This window comes from Tetrao urogallus (genome assembly GCF_951394365.1).
Source record: "Tetrao urogallus genome assembly, chromosome: 1".
Taxonomy (NCBI): Eukaryota; Metazoa; Chordata; class Aves; order Galliformes; family Phasianidae; genus Tetrao; species Tetrao urogallus.
In genome coordinates this window covers 70,373,677-70,390,521 of record NC_136813.1, presented here as the reverse complement: position 1 = coordinate 70,390,521, position 16,845 = coordinate 70,373,677, and the positions used below count along the sequence as shown (strand labels likewise).

Here is a 16,845-nt window from a genome sequence, read left to right as displayed (position 1 = left end):
AAACGTTCTAGTTCCCTGCAGCTATAATTATATCAAGCATCTATCAAATCTTGCACACTAAAGGAGGCATCTATTCCATCTTGTGCTGTAAAGAAGTATGTGAACACTAATACTGAAATAAGATTAGTTCACATAAAATCAGTACAAAGAGTGATACAGCTCTTTTTCTCTTTGTCAAAAATACTGCAAAAAAGACAACTAAACAGTTCTTTGGGATTCAGTTTTAACATAGGAATTACAGGGCTTTTATATTATGATAGATTCAAATTTTTTTTTTTAATACAACATGATCAAAAACAACTTACAGGAAGTAAGGGGAGGCATACTTTGCATTTATTTTCTAAAAGTAAGTTTTTGACAAGATGACCCAGCAGTGACCTCATCCAGTGTTTTTATTTCTTTCATTCTTTCATTTTCAGCATTTCAAAGCATTTCACTAGATACTTAATAAGGCCTTAATTTATCTCTTAAGCAGATGCTGTAGCTCATGCAAAAAGTGTCTCAGTCATTAGGATCTCTGTTGTTAATGAAGAATTTAATCTAGATATAGGTATGAATTGCTATGGTTTTGAATTGCAGTTTTCTTCCCCCTTATCAGCACTAAGACTGCACATGGCACTGACTGAAATAAAGATGACACTTCTGCCTCTATTTCCATTTTACAGATCTGCTGGTATCAAATGTGAAGCAGAGACAATCAGTGTAAGAGCTTAGAGGTCTGCTAGAAAATACTTAATAGAAACCTAATAAACGCAATAAAAACTTCACAGAAAGATCAGCAGAGTTTCTAATGATGCGTTATTGCAAAGCCTCCCACAGTCCTTAGTTGAGGGCTAATCCTCCCACACACTCTGGCATAGAAGGCAGTCCAAAAGCCATTTCTAGTGGCGTTTCAGACTCCTCTCAACTTTTTATTTTTTTCCAGTGGATTCACAAAACTATCTATTGAAGATTGGGAAACAAATGCCACGAATAATCTATACTTTTTTTTTTTTCCTCTTTGGCCAACAAGCCCATCTCAAACCTAAGGATGAGTTTCCACTTCTGGTCCTCCCAGAAATTATACCATTTCAGTGAATCAGGCCACATTCAGGCCACACGGACTTACAGATCAGCCGTACATGACCCTAATTTTCCTCAAAATCTCAGTTTAAGCAGCATTCTCAAAGCTCACTAGCTTTATACTCACATTTTTAAGGCCATAACCAAGTAATGGAGATAACTAGTTTCAGCTACTTCTGGGCAGAATGAAAAAAAATAGTTATACGTTCCTCTTTTATAGCATGTCCTAAGGGAAGAAAATGTGGGGTCTAAACTCTTACCAGCTTAAGACAGAAAAATGCTGTCAGCCGTAGTCTAGGGCGGGCTAGGAAAAAATTCTGCATCCACTCTGTGATGGCATTTGTTAGTGGGAAATTAAGGCACCAAAGGCTTACGAGATCTGAGTCACTTGCCCTGCCATTGAAGTGTTTGAAGCTCCCATACTCAGCCCAGCACTCCCAGGACCATTTACAGTGTTTGCACAAAAGTCACATGATAGAAAATACACACAGAATGGTGGATGTGGACATGAGGGCTCCAGATCTATGCCCTCTCCTATTTACACAAGCCTCTTTTGCTCTTTCCTTCTTTAGCTTCACGCAACTTATCAAAGACCCGAGCTCAGTGAGTGGGCCAAAAAAGAAACAAACCAAAACCAAACAACCAAACCCGTGCCTTAATCTAGCATCTACCCAGGTAGCAATGACAATTTCCATAGGGTTGTTTGGATCAGCTGCCCCTGATCAAATCCAGATATATCCTGCTTGGAAAAGAACAGGCACCTCTCCTCTTGGTTGAGCTCACCATGATTGACAAGTCATTTAGTTCTCACACTCACAGAGAGAACCAGGGTATTACATTCAGAACAGATTTTAGGCTGTGAAGATCAGTCTCAGATGGTTAGCTCAAGGAAGCATAAGAATCTCCAGAAGTAGCACCAGGATGAATCTGGATCCTCTGGCTAGAAATAGCTCCTCCTCAGGCTATCTGTATTACTTCCTGACATACTGCTCCTTTAAGCTACTGAATGCTGTGAAACACATTCACCTCGGTGCCTTTCCTTTTCTTTCTTTTTTTCTTTTTTTCTTTTTTTTTTTTTCAGACTAGCAAGTCCAAGGAAACCCACTTTGCAACTGGGATTCTCAAAATATCCAAATCCTTTGGCTGGCACGCTGAGACTGTTAGAATTCCAGGAGCCATCGTGTGAATTCAGCTCAGTCCTAGAAATGGTCTTGGACACCAGGTGTGACAAATCTCCAAAGTAAATCATCTTTCAACAGCTAGGCTTTCAAGTGGGCAGCACAAGTGATTGACGGGTTCAGAAACAGCAATACCCTAGAAATCCTGGTATTAAGACTGTGCTGAAGCCTCTAGCTCTTCTAGTAGCAGCTGAGAGAGCAGAATTTGCCCTTTTTATTAGAAGCCATGTCTATCAGGAGTTGCTGATATTTTTCATATGTAGGAGGAAGGAATTGCAACAGTTTCCTCCTCCTTTTCCTTTAGGCTAAAACACGTTGAAAACTGCACGCAAACCACATTAAAAACAAACATACTTTAAATATTGCCAGCTCCTATCAAATCACACTTTCAGAGGTGTGTCTCATAGTATGTTACTTTCACAAGGTATAAGGACAACCATAAAGAAACACAGGAAGCGTGTACCAACTTACATCTCAATCAAAAGATTCAGGAGGCTGAAAGTAGAAATATTCTTAAGTTAGCATTGCAACTCAGATCTCTGAGGATTTGGGGAATTTCTAAATTTTGTTTCTTGTACAAGAAATCCTACTGTCTACATATCTGTAACTCTAATTCAGCCTATTTACAGGGACCTTAAATACAAACTCTACAAATAAAGTAAAACACAAGCAATTATAATCAAGGATTAGGGAAATAAATAACGTGCTAAAAATTCTGCTAATGAAGTGTTTTGAAATGCATTTTGAAAACTATTTCTTTCTAAATGTTAACTCACATTTTATGCAATGGCAGATAGCAAGTTATTTTTAAAACTTTTATTTTTAAAACATCAGGGAACTTCAAAAGAATTCAAACAATGTAAAAAAGATTTTAATAATGGTATAAAATAAAATCTTATATTATTATTTTCTTCCATTCTGTTTTAAAGAGAATATACAGTTAATAAATAGAGAAACACGAGTCTACTTTCCAAACGGAGACTGTAAGACAGATTTCTTTAATGCCCAGCATAACTATGGCTCAACTGTGAACAGACTGAAGAAAAAAGCAACAAAACAAACGAAAAAAAAAATCCTTCTGAAAATACTGAAGAATGTTACCGACAAGCAGAAATCACACAAGAACCTGCAACAATATGCAAACAGGCATTATTTCAAATTTCACAACTAGAACTGCCCAAGTGCCAGCATTTCTTCCATAGTGCTGAATGAGACCTAACAAATACTAAGGAGCTTTAAACAACAGCCGCAACAACTTTCAGCATTTATCTCTCTCCACAAGCAAGAACAGCCATAGGAAGGATCAGATTACAGAAAGATAATTTAACTAATAAAACCAGTAACACTTTAAAGTCTAACAGGAAAATACTCTGTACCCTCCCTTTAGGAAAAGGCTTTCTAGCATTCAGTAACAGTATTTTTCTATTTGTCTTTCCTTTGCTATTTCATGTCAAGTACGTTAATTTTGGTGGTTTCTTTTTGTTTAGAAAGGTTTAGGACTTTGCACTGCCCATGGAAACGGAATGGAGAGCTACAAACACAACTCTTTGGACTGCCTGTAAAATTAGTTTCTTACCTTTCAGTCACACGCACTTATAACATATTGTTTCTGAAAACATCCATGCATAAAGCTTCCAAGGTTCCTTCTTCAAGCATTGAGAGGACAGGAAATAATAAAGTAAAATGCAATACTGCATTTGGGGTTTAAAAAGCATTCAACATGACCCACGCTAATCGTGCCTTTCCTTCGGAGTTTAATGCACGTAACTTCAGCACAGTCTCACCTTGCATGATACCGTGAATGCCAGGAAGTGCAGGCATTGGATGAAGGAAGGTGTGACGTGGCTGTCTCAGGTTGACTTTCTGTAAACTTGGTTGCGTGCCAGGAGTGAGGCCTGCAGGCTAGGTCATTTCTTCTGAAAAGAGAGAGGAAGAGCGTATGAGTCAAATGCAAACAGTTCAGCAAGGTGACATGAAGCAATAGAACTGTAAAAAAAACAGAACAAAACAAAAAACCAAAACTATCACACAGACAGCAAAGAAATACAATAACTTCAAGTGACAATGAACTAGGTCATGTTCTACATGCATGCCAGTTTTGAAAAGCTAACCAACATTCCTTTAAAATGCTTGAGGCAGTGAAATACCACTATTCTCCAAGGTTTTTGCTACTGTGGGTTTTACTGCAGTTTTTATGTTGGAGGAGAGGCTTTTTTTTTTTTTTTTTTTTTTTTTTTTTTTTTTGAGTGAGTGGCCAAGACAGACAAACACAAGTTTTAGAGTACCTGCAATGTGTACAGAGCTTTAACACCTCAAGCTAATAATGAGCTTCAATTACTCTTTCAGAACATAACAACAGTATAAGGTTATTCTATAGCCATGTGCTTTTAGAAGATGGTAAGAAGGATTAATGACATTGCTTCATACAAGTTAGTAAGAGAGATATAACTAATAATTCCAACAATAATTCCATTCCAAGCTCTCAGGGCATGTATTCCAAACCTTTCTGCAAAGCTGTTCTAAGCCCCTCTGCTCCTTTCCTCTGGTTAGGAACTAATATTACGAGCTTTTATTTCTTTCTACAAGGGCTTTGTAATGCTTCTCAACATTCCTGAAAGAAGCATTCTCCTTCCCCAGTGTTAGACAAGCCTTCTGGATGGGATTCACCTACTTCTGTCTCAGCAAATGCATACCCAGCACTTTGTATGAGGCCATTTGTCTAGACTCACTCGATAGCCTTTGGTATAAAACAGAAATCTCCTGAAGAAAATTCATTCTGTCTTTCCCTTTGGATCTTCCTGGGAAAGCTGTAAGCTAAAATTTGGATCAGATTTAAGATGACAAATCCCATCCTTCGAAGTCACAGACTGAACCAAAAGCTTACAGGACCTCAACTCTTAAGGTTTTTTTCAATGTACTTACGTATTTCACTTATGTAATTGTGGTTTTTCAAACAGTAATTTATCTAAGTTACAAAATCATTCACAAAGCATAGAAAGTGCTCCCAACTCTCAATTTACGCTCTAACGGCAGTTCTACGTTTTTTATTCGTCTCTCTTTTTCAAATGTGGGTTATCAGACAGCCACTAGAAAACAAAACCAAAGCTCATTATAAGCCCAGTATCTTCAAAACAGATCCAATTTGACCACATGGTTTTTTGGAGTGCATTCAGGAACATCTGATGAATGCAATGATGAATTGCCTTTCCAAACTCTGCATGCATGGTTATAAAAGGAGAATAATAATTCTACAGGGAAGCTGTAATTTCACTAAGAAGTGTGGCATCATTACTGTCACTAAAAAAAGAAGTAATTGTTTCTGTAAACAAAAGCCAACTCTTCCACGCACGACAAAAGAGAAAACAGCTGAGCAGAGCATCAGTATGTTCCTCCTTGGTAGGATATGAAACTAAGAGTGTGAATGGAGAAGACAAAGTATTCTCTGTGAAAACAAGTGAAGATTCTTCAGCCACATGATGCTCAGCTCCACAGTCCTTACATATTCCGAGCATCCCAAGTTTATATTCAGGTATGGGGAAGAAGCATTCAATTGTTCAGCTGCACAGAGCATTGAAGGGTTTTCTTTCTCTATTTACTCTGATGTTATTGATATCAGCTAGGCATACTGTAAATGCACATTTAGGCAAGTTCAATATAACTTTCAGGCATCAATTCAGCAAAAAAGCTTGTTATGAGACAATTACTTTAGCACTGTGAACAAAGGAAACACAAGACTAGAAAACTAGCACAACAGAAGCAATGTTTGGATGATGAGGAGACCACAGTTAGGGAAGGAGGACTTCTGCAATGGTTTGCTATGGATTTGGCATGTGGTAGGAGGAAGTCAGTTGGTGGGAAGGAACAAAAGGGATGCACTTGTAAAGCCAGTACCGTACCTCATGGAACTTCTCAAGATCTTCATAAGATAATTTCTCGCCTCATTAACATCATTTTCAGATGGCACTTCCTGTGCTACAATATCCACCACCACTTTCATCTTCCTGAGCAGCCAAGCAAGGGGAGGAACAGACTGGACTGAGTTGTGAATGAGAGGCAAGTCAAGTGGACAAGAACTATTAAGTTCTGCTTCATTTTGGTACCAGTGGACATGTATACTTTTGAGGGTATTTTTTTTTTTTTTGGACATCATAATGTGGTTTTTTTTTGGCTGAACGGTCTAAAAATACTCATGGGATACCTGCAGGGTAGAATCAACTAGACACCTGCTTTTGATGAAGTCTGCAACATGACTAAAAACTAATTTACTAAGCATAATAAACATTGCTTTCTGTTGGACTCACATCATTTAATTACATTTAGTATTTCCTGCACTTCAAGAAACTGCTTTTCTAACAATAAACAGAGCAATACTTGAATACAGATTCCAAACCTCAGCACAAATGAATAGAACTGGAAATAAAACACTAAAAGCCTGAAAAACAGAGTATTTTGCAGGCAACTGAAGATGCTGGAAGCAGAGCATTTACATTCTAACATAACATCTCTGTTTTAATTCTGAGTGACAGAATGAGATCATCTGAACCTACAACACAGAAAACCTCTAGCATAAATGGAAACATTAATAAAAGCGTTTCATTGACAGGGTACTCCTACCAATAAATTTGCAAAAACTGCTGGAAGGAAAACGCCATTAAGTAGTGAAGAAATGATACGGAGGGAAAACCAAGTTCTATCAATGATAGGCAGTGCGTTAGAGTTGTATCAATGACATGTGGAGTGCGAACAGTTAAGCAATAAACCTACCTTTCCTTTATTGTTCTTCAGAATAAATCTGTCCTTCTCTACTTACTGTTTGGAAGTCATTAAAACATTCTGAATTTCACAGGGTAGAGAGCTTAGTGGCTTAGATTACAGTAGCAATACTGATTCAAAATGAGGAGAACAAAAAAAAAAAAAAGAGAGAAAAAATAAGCTTCTTTGACCAACAATGAAAACCTAATCAAACTGGGCAAGTGTGGGAAAAATAACGAAAGTTAAAAAAGACTTAAGTAAAAATTTAAAAATTCAGATATTGTTTATTTTCAGTTCATAGAATCACGGAATCACCAAGGTTGATTCAAGACTGGAAAAGACCTCTAAGATCATCCAGTCCAACTGTACACCTATCATCAGTATTTCCCCACTAAACATCTCTTGAACACCTCTAGGAATGGTGAATCTATCACCTTCTTGGGCAGCTCATTCCAGTGCCTGACCACTCTTTCAGACGAGAAATTTTTCCTAACTTTCAATCTGAATCTTGCCTGGTGCAATTTGAGGCATTCCCTCTCACCTATTGCTAGATGCGTGGGAGAAGAGATCAAACCCCACCTCACCACAAGTTTCTTTTAGGTAGTAATAGAGAGCAGTAAGGTCTCCCCTGAGCCTCCTCTTCTCCTGACTGAACAATCCCAGCTGTTTCAAGCTGTTCCCCATAAGAGTTGTGCTCCAGACCTCTCACAGCTTCATTGCCCTTCTCTGGACACGCTCCAAAGCCTCAATGTCTTTCTTGTAGTGAGGGACCTAAAACTGAACACAGTATTCAAGGTGCAGCCTCACCATGACAGAGTACAGAGAAATGATCACTTCCCTGCTCAGCTGGCAGCATTATTTCTGATTCAAGCCAGGATGCATGGACCAACACGCCCAGGTCCATTTCTTGCAGTCTTCCAGCCACTCTGCCCCAAGCCTGTAGCGTTGCCTGGGGTTGTTGTGGCCAAAGTGCAGGATGTGGCACTTGGTCTTGTTGAACTGACTCTCAGTTCATTTGAGAATGCACACAAATGCATTTTTAATATTTTCTTGAAGCCTGTCTCAGTGCAGAAAGGAAATCAGTCCCTCAGAATGAAGGAATCTGGCTACTCTCCTCCTGGAAGTGATACAACTCAAATTCTGCTCTCCTGTTTGCTCACTTTTTTTCTTCTTCCTTTTATTTCCTACAATAATCTTCCTTAAGACATGAAAATGGCATAATGCTCTTCTGTGATCCCAGAACAAATCATATGATTGCTTTTTTTTTTTTTTTTTTGATTCTGCAGGTCTTAATGTAGATCAGTAATAATCACTTGTAATTAGGACTTCCATATGTCCAAAGAAACTAAAAACAGGCATTGTATGCCAGTATATCTGAATGCAATGGTTTATATTGTTCATCTCTATCAGCTGCACCAGGAAATAAAACCTGGCTAAAATGCTTTTTTTTCATCGTAATTTTATTTTTATAGGAAGGATGAGTCAGTAGCTTCAATCAGAAATGAACTACAGCTGCAAAGAACTGACATGTACTGCTCAAGAGTAATTTCCTGAGTTAAAACTGTTGTAGTGATTATACTGAAGTTTCTTAAAAATGTATGTTATGTGGTGTTCAGTCACTTCACTCTTGTTTCTGCAGTACATTTTTAGACCCAAGGCTACAGACTGCTGCAGTTTTGATGGTACAACTTCCCTGCAAGTTCCAGAATTGGCTTCAGCACCAAGATAAAATCACAACCAACAAGTGCCTGACATTCAAGCACTCAATTCAGCTGCATTTTCAAGCAAGATGGGAGCACATTTAGACACGCTACCAAAAGGCAGCCACTGCAAGCACTGCATGGCACTGCTCACGAGGGAACCTCTAACTTTCACAGACAAACTCAGTCATGCCACAGCTGTTGGTCCCAGGGAAAACAAACCTCTCAAATGCTCTCAGAGTTGCCAGTTACCTGCCCTATGTCAGCTACACAAGAACTCAGTTTTTGGGATCTCCTGCGTGCTTCTTTTTCTGCCTTTTTTTTTTTTTTTTTTTTTTTTTTTTTTTTACTGTTGACAAATCTTGTGCTCCATGGATTAAAAGACACTAGTAGAGCAACTTACCATGCAATTAAATATGTACATAAGAAAACAGTGCAAACAAACTATCGAATCACTTAATTTATGGGAAAAAAAAACCATCAGATTTTTTAGTATTCCAAACCCTTAGAGAAAAAAACAGATGCTGAAAACCACCATGAAGATACAGTTACCCACAAGGTTCTTAAATAACAAGAAATAGCAATGTCACCATATTCCACATGAAAGGCACTGAAAATTTTCATTCAATAATCCCATATTAAAGGACCTGGACACACACAATTAAAAAGCTCCTGTAATATATTCTGAAGCAAATGTATCACTGTCTGTCATTCATCAGCAATACAGTTAATGCAAAGCTTATTCCTCACTCTTCTTTCTTCTGTCATACATGCAAAGTCACTTTCTTAGCTTGCCAGTGTACCATGACTTCTCTGTCCAGGTTGATGGCTTTGTACTTCTAATACCTGGTTTTGGCCTTCCCAACCAACCTAGTCCCTGCTAAACCTGACCCACATTTGACTTCTGAATTTGTCTCCCTGCTTGCCTGCTATAGCTGATTCCCTTTTCTCTCCTGTAAGGCTGCCTACTGCCTTTCACTCAGATTTAAATCTTGGATGCCCTAAATCTCTGTTGTCCTGAGACTAGAAATCAGCAATTTTTTTACTTTTTTTTTCTTTTTTTTTTTCTCCTTAGTACACTCCATGTCACATCATCCACACAGGAGAATCTTAACTGTCTCTTTCAAAGAAGGATGGTAAGCTTAGGCTTTGTTTGGGCGAGCTGTAGTAGAGACTGCCTAAATCCCCTTACACCTTCCTAGCTAAGGCACACAGATCACACCCTCACTTTTATAGATATTGAACTGAAAATGTGCAAAATGCTTCTTCATGGTGAAAAGTATACCAGAAAAACTAATGGTAAATATCAACTTGCTATGTATTCTAAGGCAATGCCTTTTGGAACTACAGCTTTCTTCTGAGATTCAGAAAAAAAGCAACAGTACTCCTCTTTCACATGTACTCCCTGAATACAGAGAAAGCCTGAATGAGACTTTATTTAAGACAGAATTTGTTGAAAGCATTAATATTAGGTGTTTTGCAATGATTAAATGCAAATGTTTTAATGCTGCAACTGACCAAGAGCTGCTGAGATTTAAAAAGCTACTCTACTCTGCCAGCAAGATAGCATTAAAAAGTGATGTAAAAGATGGCTCTCTTAATATAAAAACAAACAAAAAAATCTCAACAGCAATTTTAATGTTAGATTACCAGTGCTGCATTGAGATGACATGTATGAATCCAAATTACTATTGGAAACACTCAAAATCAAGCTAGGGGTCTTCATTTAAAGACTGCTTTCCTCCATTAGCAACAGCACATAACCCATCTGCTTGTTAGAGCATACTCTGCTGGAATATTAGCATTTTCCTTATTCTTCCAGGAAAATCCCCAGTGACAGATTTCATTGGAATGGGATGAATCAGTGATGAAAACTTATCAGCCTGGTATATGAGAAAACTCTCCTCTGGTAGCAGACAGCTGAGCCCTGCTGCGCACATCCCCTGGTCTTCTGATGGCTGGATTAGCCATAGGCTGATCCCAATATCCGACACTGTGCATTTAACACACAAACTGCAGTAGGTGATCAGCTGGGAGAGCAAGCAGCTGGGAATCTCACGGAACACAGAAACCCATGAGTAGGAATCAATCAAGAATTTTCACCTTCACCTACTTGATGTGCTCAACCCTTTTGAAAGTTAAAGCGATTCTGATGAGAGCAAAAAACTCAAGGAAGTCAGGCTCTGTGAATCCTTCTATTTTGCCAAATATTAAGCTATTCTCCTTCCTGGTTAAAACGTACTGGAAAGACACTATTAGTAGAAGAAGATTGCAGCTTAATTAAGCAAGCTGCTAACAACACAATAACCATGAAGTAATGAACAAGACTTATTTAAGAGAGCCTACCCAGCTCCTGATGCCTGCACTACAGAAACGCCTCACAGGCCACTTTCATACCCTCATCTCTCACACAGAGAGGGCAGCTCTGCCACTTCTTTGCATGGAAGCAACAGAGATGGCCCTGGCCTGCTGCCACGTGCACCTGCCTCAGCCTTTGCTTCTTTTCCTCTCTCCAACCCACAGCCCTGCCCAGTGTTCTCCTGCCCATGTTTAGTTGCAGTGGGCTGTCCCTACACCTCCAAATGCGTAGCCTGTCTTCATTCTGGCAGTCATACTGGCTTGTTTCGCAGATCTACTTGCAGGGTCAGATGGTAAGTTGCAATGATGGAAGATGGCTCTGCAGTCACTTAATGACTCAGTAAAAATATATCTATAATATATATCTATAAAATACCTACAATATCTATAATATATCTATTAAAATATATCTATAAAATACAGGAGCTGGCAAAAACTATTAGGGAGATGGTTTAGCCTAGAAGCTAGAGAACTCATCCAGCTCTGCTGTCGTGGACTGAATGACTCAGGTTTGAATCCATGGTTCTGAATTTTCATTTATGCCTTTTTTTAAGTTGTGCCATGAGAGGTTCAGGATAGATATTAGGAAATACTTCTCCTCAGGAAGACTGTCAAGGCATTGGAACAGGCTGCCCAGGGAAGTGGTGGAGTCATCATCCCTGGATATGTTCAAGAAATGTGTGGATGTAGCACTGAGCGACATGGGATGGGTTGGTGGTTGGACTAAATGATCTTAGAGAGAGGTCTTTCCTAACCTCAGTGATTCTATGACTCCATGATACTGAACACGTAGTAAATTTAGTCTATGAGTCTACTTAATTATACTAGATGGAAGACCTCAGTTAGGAATAAATTAATGGTTTATCTTTACAATGCTTTCAACATTTATTTGGTGAAGGACGGTTTGCAGGGGTGAATTAACATTAGGCTTCAGAGCAGAATTTCCCAACAACTATGAAATTTCCATGCATCTGCATTCAAAAACACCACATTATGTACAAACTAGGAATACTCAACACAGCATGGCTAAAAAGCTCTAACCTACATAGCACGTATGACATGTGTGGATGTGTGTGTGTTGACTGACTGATGTATGCATGATTAAATAAAACACAAGAAGTCCAGAATGTGCCTCTTTCACTCATAGAAGGCTACATCAGTGACAACACTTGCAATCAGAGGAGCCACAGTACAATAAGTGAATTGATGCCATGTTTAAATGGGAAGAGAAAACTCAGCTGAAAATCAGAACAACTGGCCCAGCAGCAATCTGTCCTCGCCCTTGAGAAGCCTCACTGCTATGGACTCATCAGCACATTCCTCAGCAGCATAGCATCTAGTTAGGTAAGCAGCTTACTGGAAATGACATTTTTTTCAGGTAACAGCAGAGACATTTAAACCATGTGTATTGTGTACACACAGCATGGACTAAGGATAACTCCATACATTTTCTGCCAATGGATGAGGAAGAGTGTGTGCTCAAACGTACTCTCTTGCTTTAGAAATAGGAAAATAAATCTTTAAGAATACAAACAACCACAGTACTTACAAATTTGGCAAATCTTATTTTCTCAAGAAATGAGCAAGCTTAAAATGATGAAAGATAGGGAAAGGAAGAAAATACTGTTTTTTGGTTTTTTTAAACTCCTCCTATTTAAGATCCTTAACCTATTGTCAAGCAGTCCCTCTTTATAAGGCCCTGGCATCAAGCCCAATGGTCTCCAACAATGCCCATTTTTTCCTGCTCCTCTCCTCTGCCCCATCTCCCACCAGTCCTGGGGAGAACCAGCTTCCTCCTTCCTCACGGTCTTCTACTGTCCACAGAGGTACAGAAACCTCTGAGGTTCTTCATCTTCTGCATCCACTGTACCTGGTCTCCAGCTCACTTCCCCTTGCTTATTGAGACTTGGAAGGAAATACAAAGTACAGAACTCATTTTTTTTCCCCGTTTCTACAACACCTTTGTGAATTGAGAAGATGGGCTGCCCACCCTGACATCTCATAATAGCGTACAGCATTGTCCGCTTTAAGAGAAGGTGAGAGAACAACAGATTTATTCCTAAACTCCAACACCCAGTAGGTTGTTCTGCTGTTCATGAATTTACAAGTAACTATCAACTGTAACATGTTTCATTCCATCAAAATCCACAGCACATTTCAGACACAGACAGTCAAGATCATCAGACAAGATGCTCTCCTCAGAAGGAAATCCCTGATTTCACTTAGCTCTCTGTGATCCGGTTCACCTCACCCTATTCACTCCAACAAAGCCCATGTTGCCAGGTGAGCCTCTTCCAGCCTATAGACTTAAAAATCAGCATAATGAGCTCCATAACATCAAGCTGGCTTCACCATACAATGATTCTGCATTTCCAAGTATGAAAATGAACCCCAGTATATGTTTTTCTTTCAGGTGGGCATTCTTTATCTTGCTCTGAAACTGTATGTTTCCATACTTGCTAGGCAGCTTGAAAACTTAAGTCAGGTAGTGGATAGCAATAATTCATTTTTAAATGTCTTGTCAAATATTTTAACTTGTGCTCCAATTTTCCCGATTCTTCACTCTAGGAAGCTGGATGATACATCCTTCTGAAACTTAGAAGCTACAGACACACAAGGATGTGGCACTAGTAACCCCTAGCCACTTATTCCTATCTGAAACTGATGCAAGCTGGTCAACAACAGCTTCTGTTTTCTTCAGGGAATAAGTAACTCCTCTTATCTGTCTGAAGCTGCTCTGACATTGCAAGACCCACAGTGCCACACCAAGGAAAGAACACAGCTCTGTTTCCCATTTCTTGTATTTCTTCATTAGTACTATAACTCAATTCTCCAACTACATTAGTCAGAGCAATAGGAAAATTCTGGCTTTTCACAGCTATTCTGACACCTCCTCAAGTTTCACACCACATCTTTTCCTCCCAAATAAAATGAAATAAATGGCTTCGGTTCAACAAGAACTAATAAAAGGGATACCAAAATTAATACCAGTCAAAAGATCAGCAGGGGAATTTATACAGAATGACAGACTTGTGGCCTAACCTAAGACTTCTCTACCTGAAAGCTTTTTCTAAACCTCAGTTGAAAACGCACACACAGCAGTGGTATAGAAACACAGAGATTGATGAAACCTCATCTGCATTTTGTGTGGTAAAATTGCTCACAAAATGGAATGGCTAAATCAGACATGTTGCAGGACTGGCATTTAATGAGACAAATATTTAAAACAATAACACAGATTTCTATTACCAGTGATACTGTCTTTCAGCTCAGAGAAGTCAGTGGAATAAAAATCAAAAGTATCTCAAGAGGCTCAACATGAAGTCTTTTTGCTCATCTGTTTAAGAGCTTGCATTTGTTATCTATTCCAGATTTGTGCCCAAGTTTACTCAGAACAACCAAGCTTCTCAAATGATCTTTCAAGTAAACTCCACACAGCGCAGCATCCGAGACTCATTGAACCCAGCTTAGCCACAACTGAGACAAACGATGAGTGCAACACTGTTGAAAAAATTACAATATATCCCACACTAATAAATAACTGAATAAGTTTTGGGTTTTTTTCTGCAGAAAGTGTCCCTCCAGGCATTTTGGTCTCAGAAGGGCAACGGAGATTTGAAAGGAAAAAAATGCTGTGCTAAAGAATAAAAAAAAAAACACAAATAGGAAAACCACTTCTGCAGGACTCCTTCTAGACTACATATAGTAAACATTTATAATACTTCCATTGGATATGGTATTTGGAGATAGCTATGCAACTGTAAATCACTAAGAAATATATGGCAGTACTTTTAAAAAGGGATTTTTACTGCCGTAATAACTATTTTCAGATTAAAACAGACGTTAGACCAAAGTCTTGGCAGATTAGAGCGCTCATAAATTTGGGCATGCAGTCTCAACTGCCCTAACATGTTGGAAACCTGAGGCATAAGATAGTTAGAGTTGCACAACCTTCTGGGTTAATCTCTCCTTCCTTATGTCCCACGTGTGGTTCAGATTTCAGGTTGAGAAGCTAATTGTTCAATTGCAAGGTATATCCTCTTCCTGTCTTCAATGGATAACTACAGCCATATCAGCATTATAGCAAGAAGCAGGACAATTTGAAACACTTATCCATTTATGATTTCTCCATTGGCAGAAGACAGGTTTATTACTGTAGCTTCTTGAGCTACCAGCTCCTCCTGCCTATGTGCATATTAATCTGGGCCCAGTTTCTTCAACATTTTGTGCAGACACTCTTAAAGTGAAGTAGAGGGGCTCTGCCTGAGGAAGGTAGGGCCACCACTGCCATCCCTGAGGGCAGAGGGCGGCTGCAAGGAATGGGCTGAAAGCAACTGGCATTTCTGCTAAGGCTGCTCAACATTCTGCTTCATCTCTTCATCTTCATTCTGTCAGGAACAGAGCTGGCCTCCAGCTTCAGCCCTCCCTGCTACAGGACAGTGCAGGTAAGGACACGGTGGTTAGGCAAGACTAAAATCCAGCTGATGGCCACAGAAGTAAGAATGGGTAAGAACGACTCTTTTTTCACACATCGCCTTTTTTGGATGAGTATCTGAGTCATCCAGACAAAGGGGTGCTCTTCCTTCTATGGCTCTGGTGAAGAAGGATCCAGCAGCTGTGCTTGAAGATGGATCCCTTTGCTATCCTGCACACAATGCTGTACTTACAGGATTACTGAATTCTCCATGTGTCCACCCATCCAACACTTCCTTCCTGTCACACACATAAACCAAGCAGTATGTCTGAACCCTGAAAACAGCGTGCTTGAGTCCTCCACTCCTCTCAGTAACCAGATGCCGTTCAAAAAATTGAGGCACCAACTATGACCAAATGCAATAAATGTGAAAACATTGATCTGGCAATACTTCTGCCAAAGCATCATCCATTACAGCCACCTTACTATGCACTGCCCCAGGACAGCAATGGTGGATGCAGACAAGTTGCCAGTCTGAGCTGCTGGTCTGAGTAAGGAACCAATCTGAGTACGAACACGCTCAAGACATCAGTAAATTTATGCTGATCAAAACCCCCAAATCCTACTTAATCTATTAAAGACAATGCCATTTCCCATGATTTGGATGCCTGAGGAATACAGACAAGCCTTGTACTGAACAGACATATGGCAACCTTAAAACATTTAAAACCCATCAGAATTGAAGTTTGAAAGTTATCAGAAAACTCTGATTTCTGATTTCCTGGAGTAGGGCTGATATTGTTTAGTGGGTAACATTCTTGCAGACTTTGAAGCCCATTTTGCAGAAACAGAATGTGCCAAGATATGCACCCAATTTAGCATCATTAGATTTGAAAGCTGAGTTAAATAATTTCATAGCAAAATAGAAGCCATTTTCCAAGCAAGCCTGGAAACAGAATCACCTCACTGCAATAACAACACAAATCTTCAATATATTATTCCTCTTCTATCCCACCTCACACTACCCCTTCAGATCTCAGTCTTCAGTCACCCTATTACCACTACATTTTACAAGAGAGTCAAACTGGCAAAAATAAAACTAAAAAAACCTGCAGTTGGAACACTTGTTTGAGTACAAAGAGACCAAATTAGACCCCACATTCATGATTTTCCAGGGCCACATCGGTTACAGTGGATGATGAAATATAGAAAAGAAAAAAAAAAAAAGCTGTAACTAATACTTATAATTACTCCTACTGCCAAAAACTGTATTGAAAAGCAGCAACAAGGCTTATCATCATCCCTTTACAATGACTGAGTAATTTACTAACTGAATTCATCTGCACACTTCTGCATAAAACAAGGTACGGATTCTGATGCA

General features: G+C 39.2%; 1 protein-coding gene across 1 annotated transcript in view; it reads right to left on the bottom strand.

Moving 5' to 3' along the window:
* The window catches only part of SHROOM2 (shroom family member 2), a gene marked incomplete at both ends in the record, with an annotated part of 120,276 nt that overhangs the window by 41,481 nt on the left and 61,950 nt on the right, over positions 1-16,845 (bottom strand). The window contains one exon of the mRNA XM_079548649.1: positions 4,025-4,156. Within this exon, the coding sequence (XP_079404775.1) occupies positions 4,025-4,156 (132 nt within the window). The remainder of the gene's footprint in view (positions 1-4,024; positions 4,157-16,845) is intronic.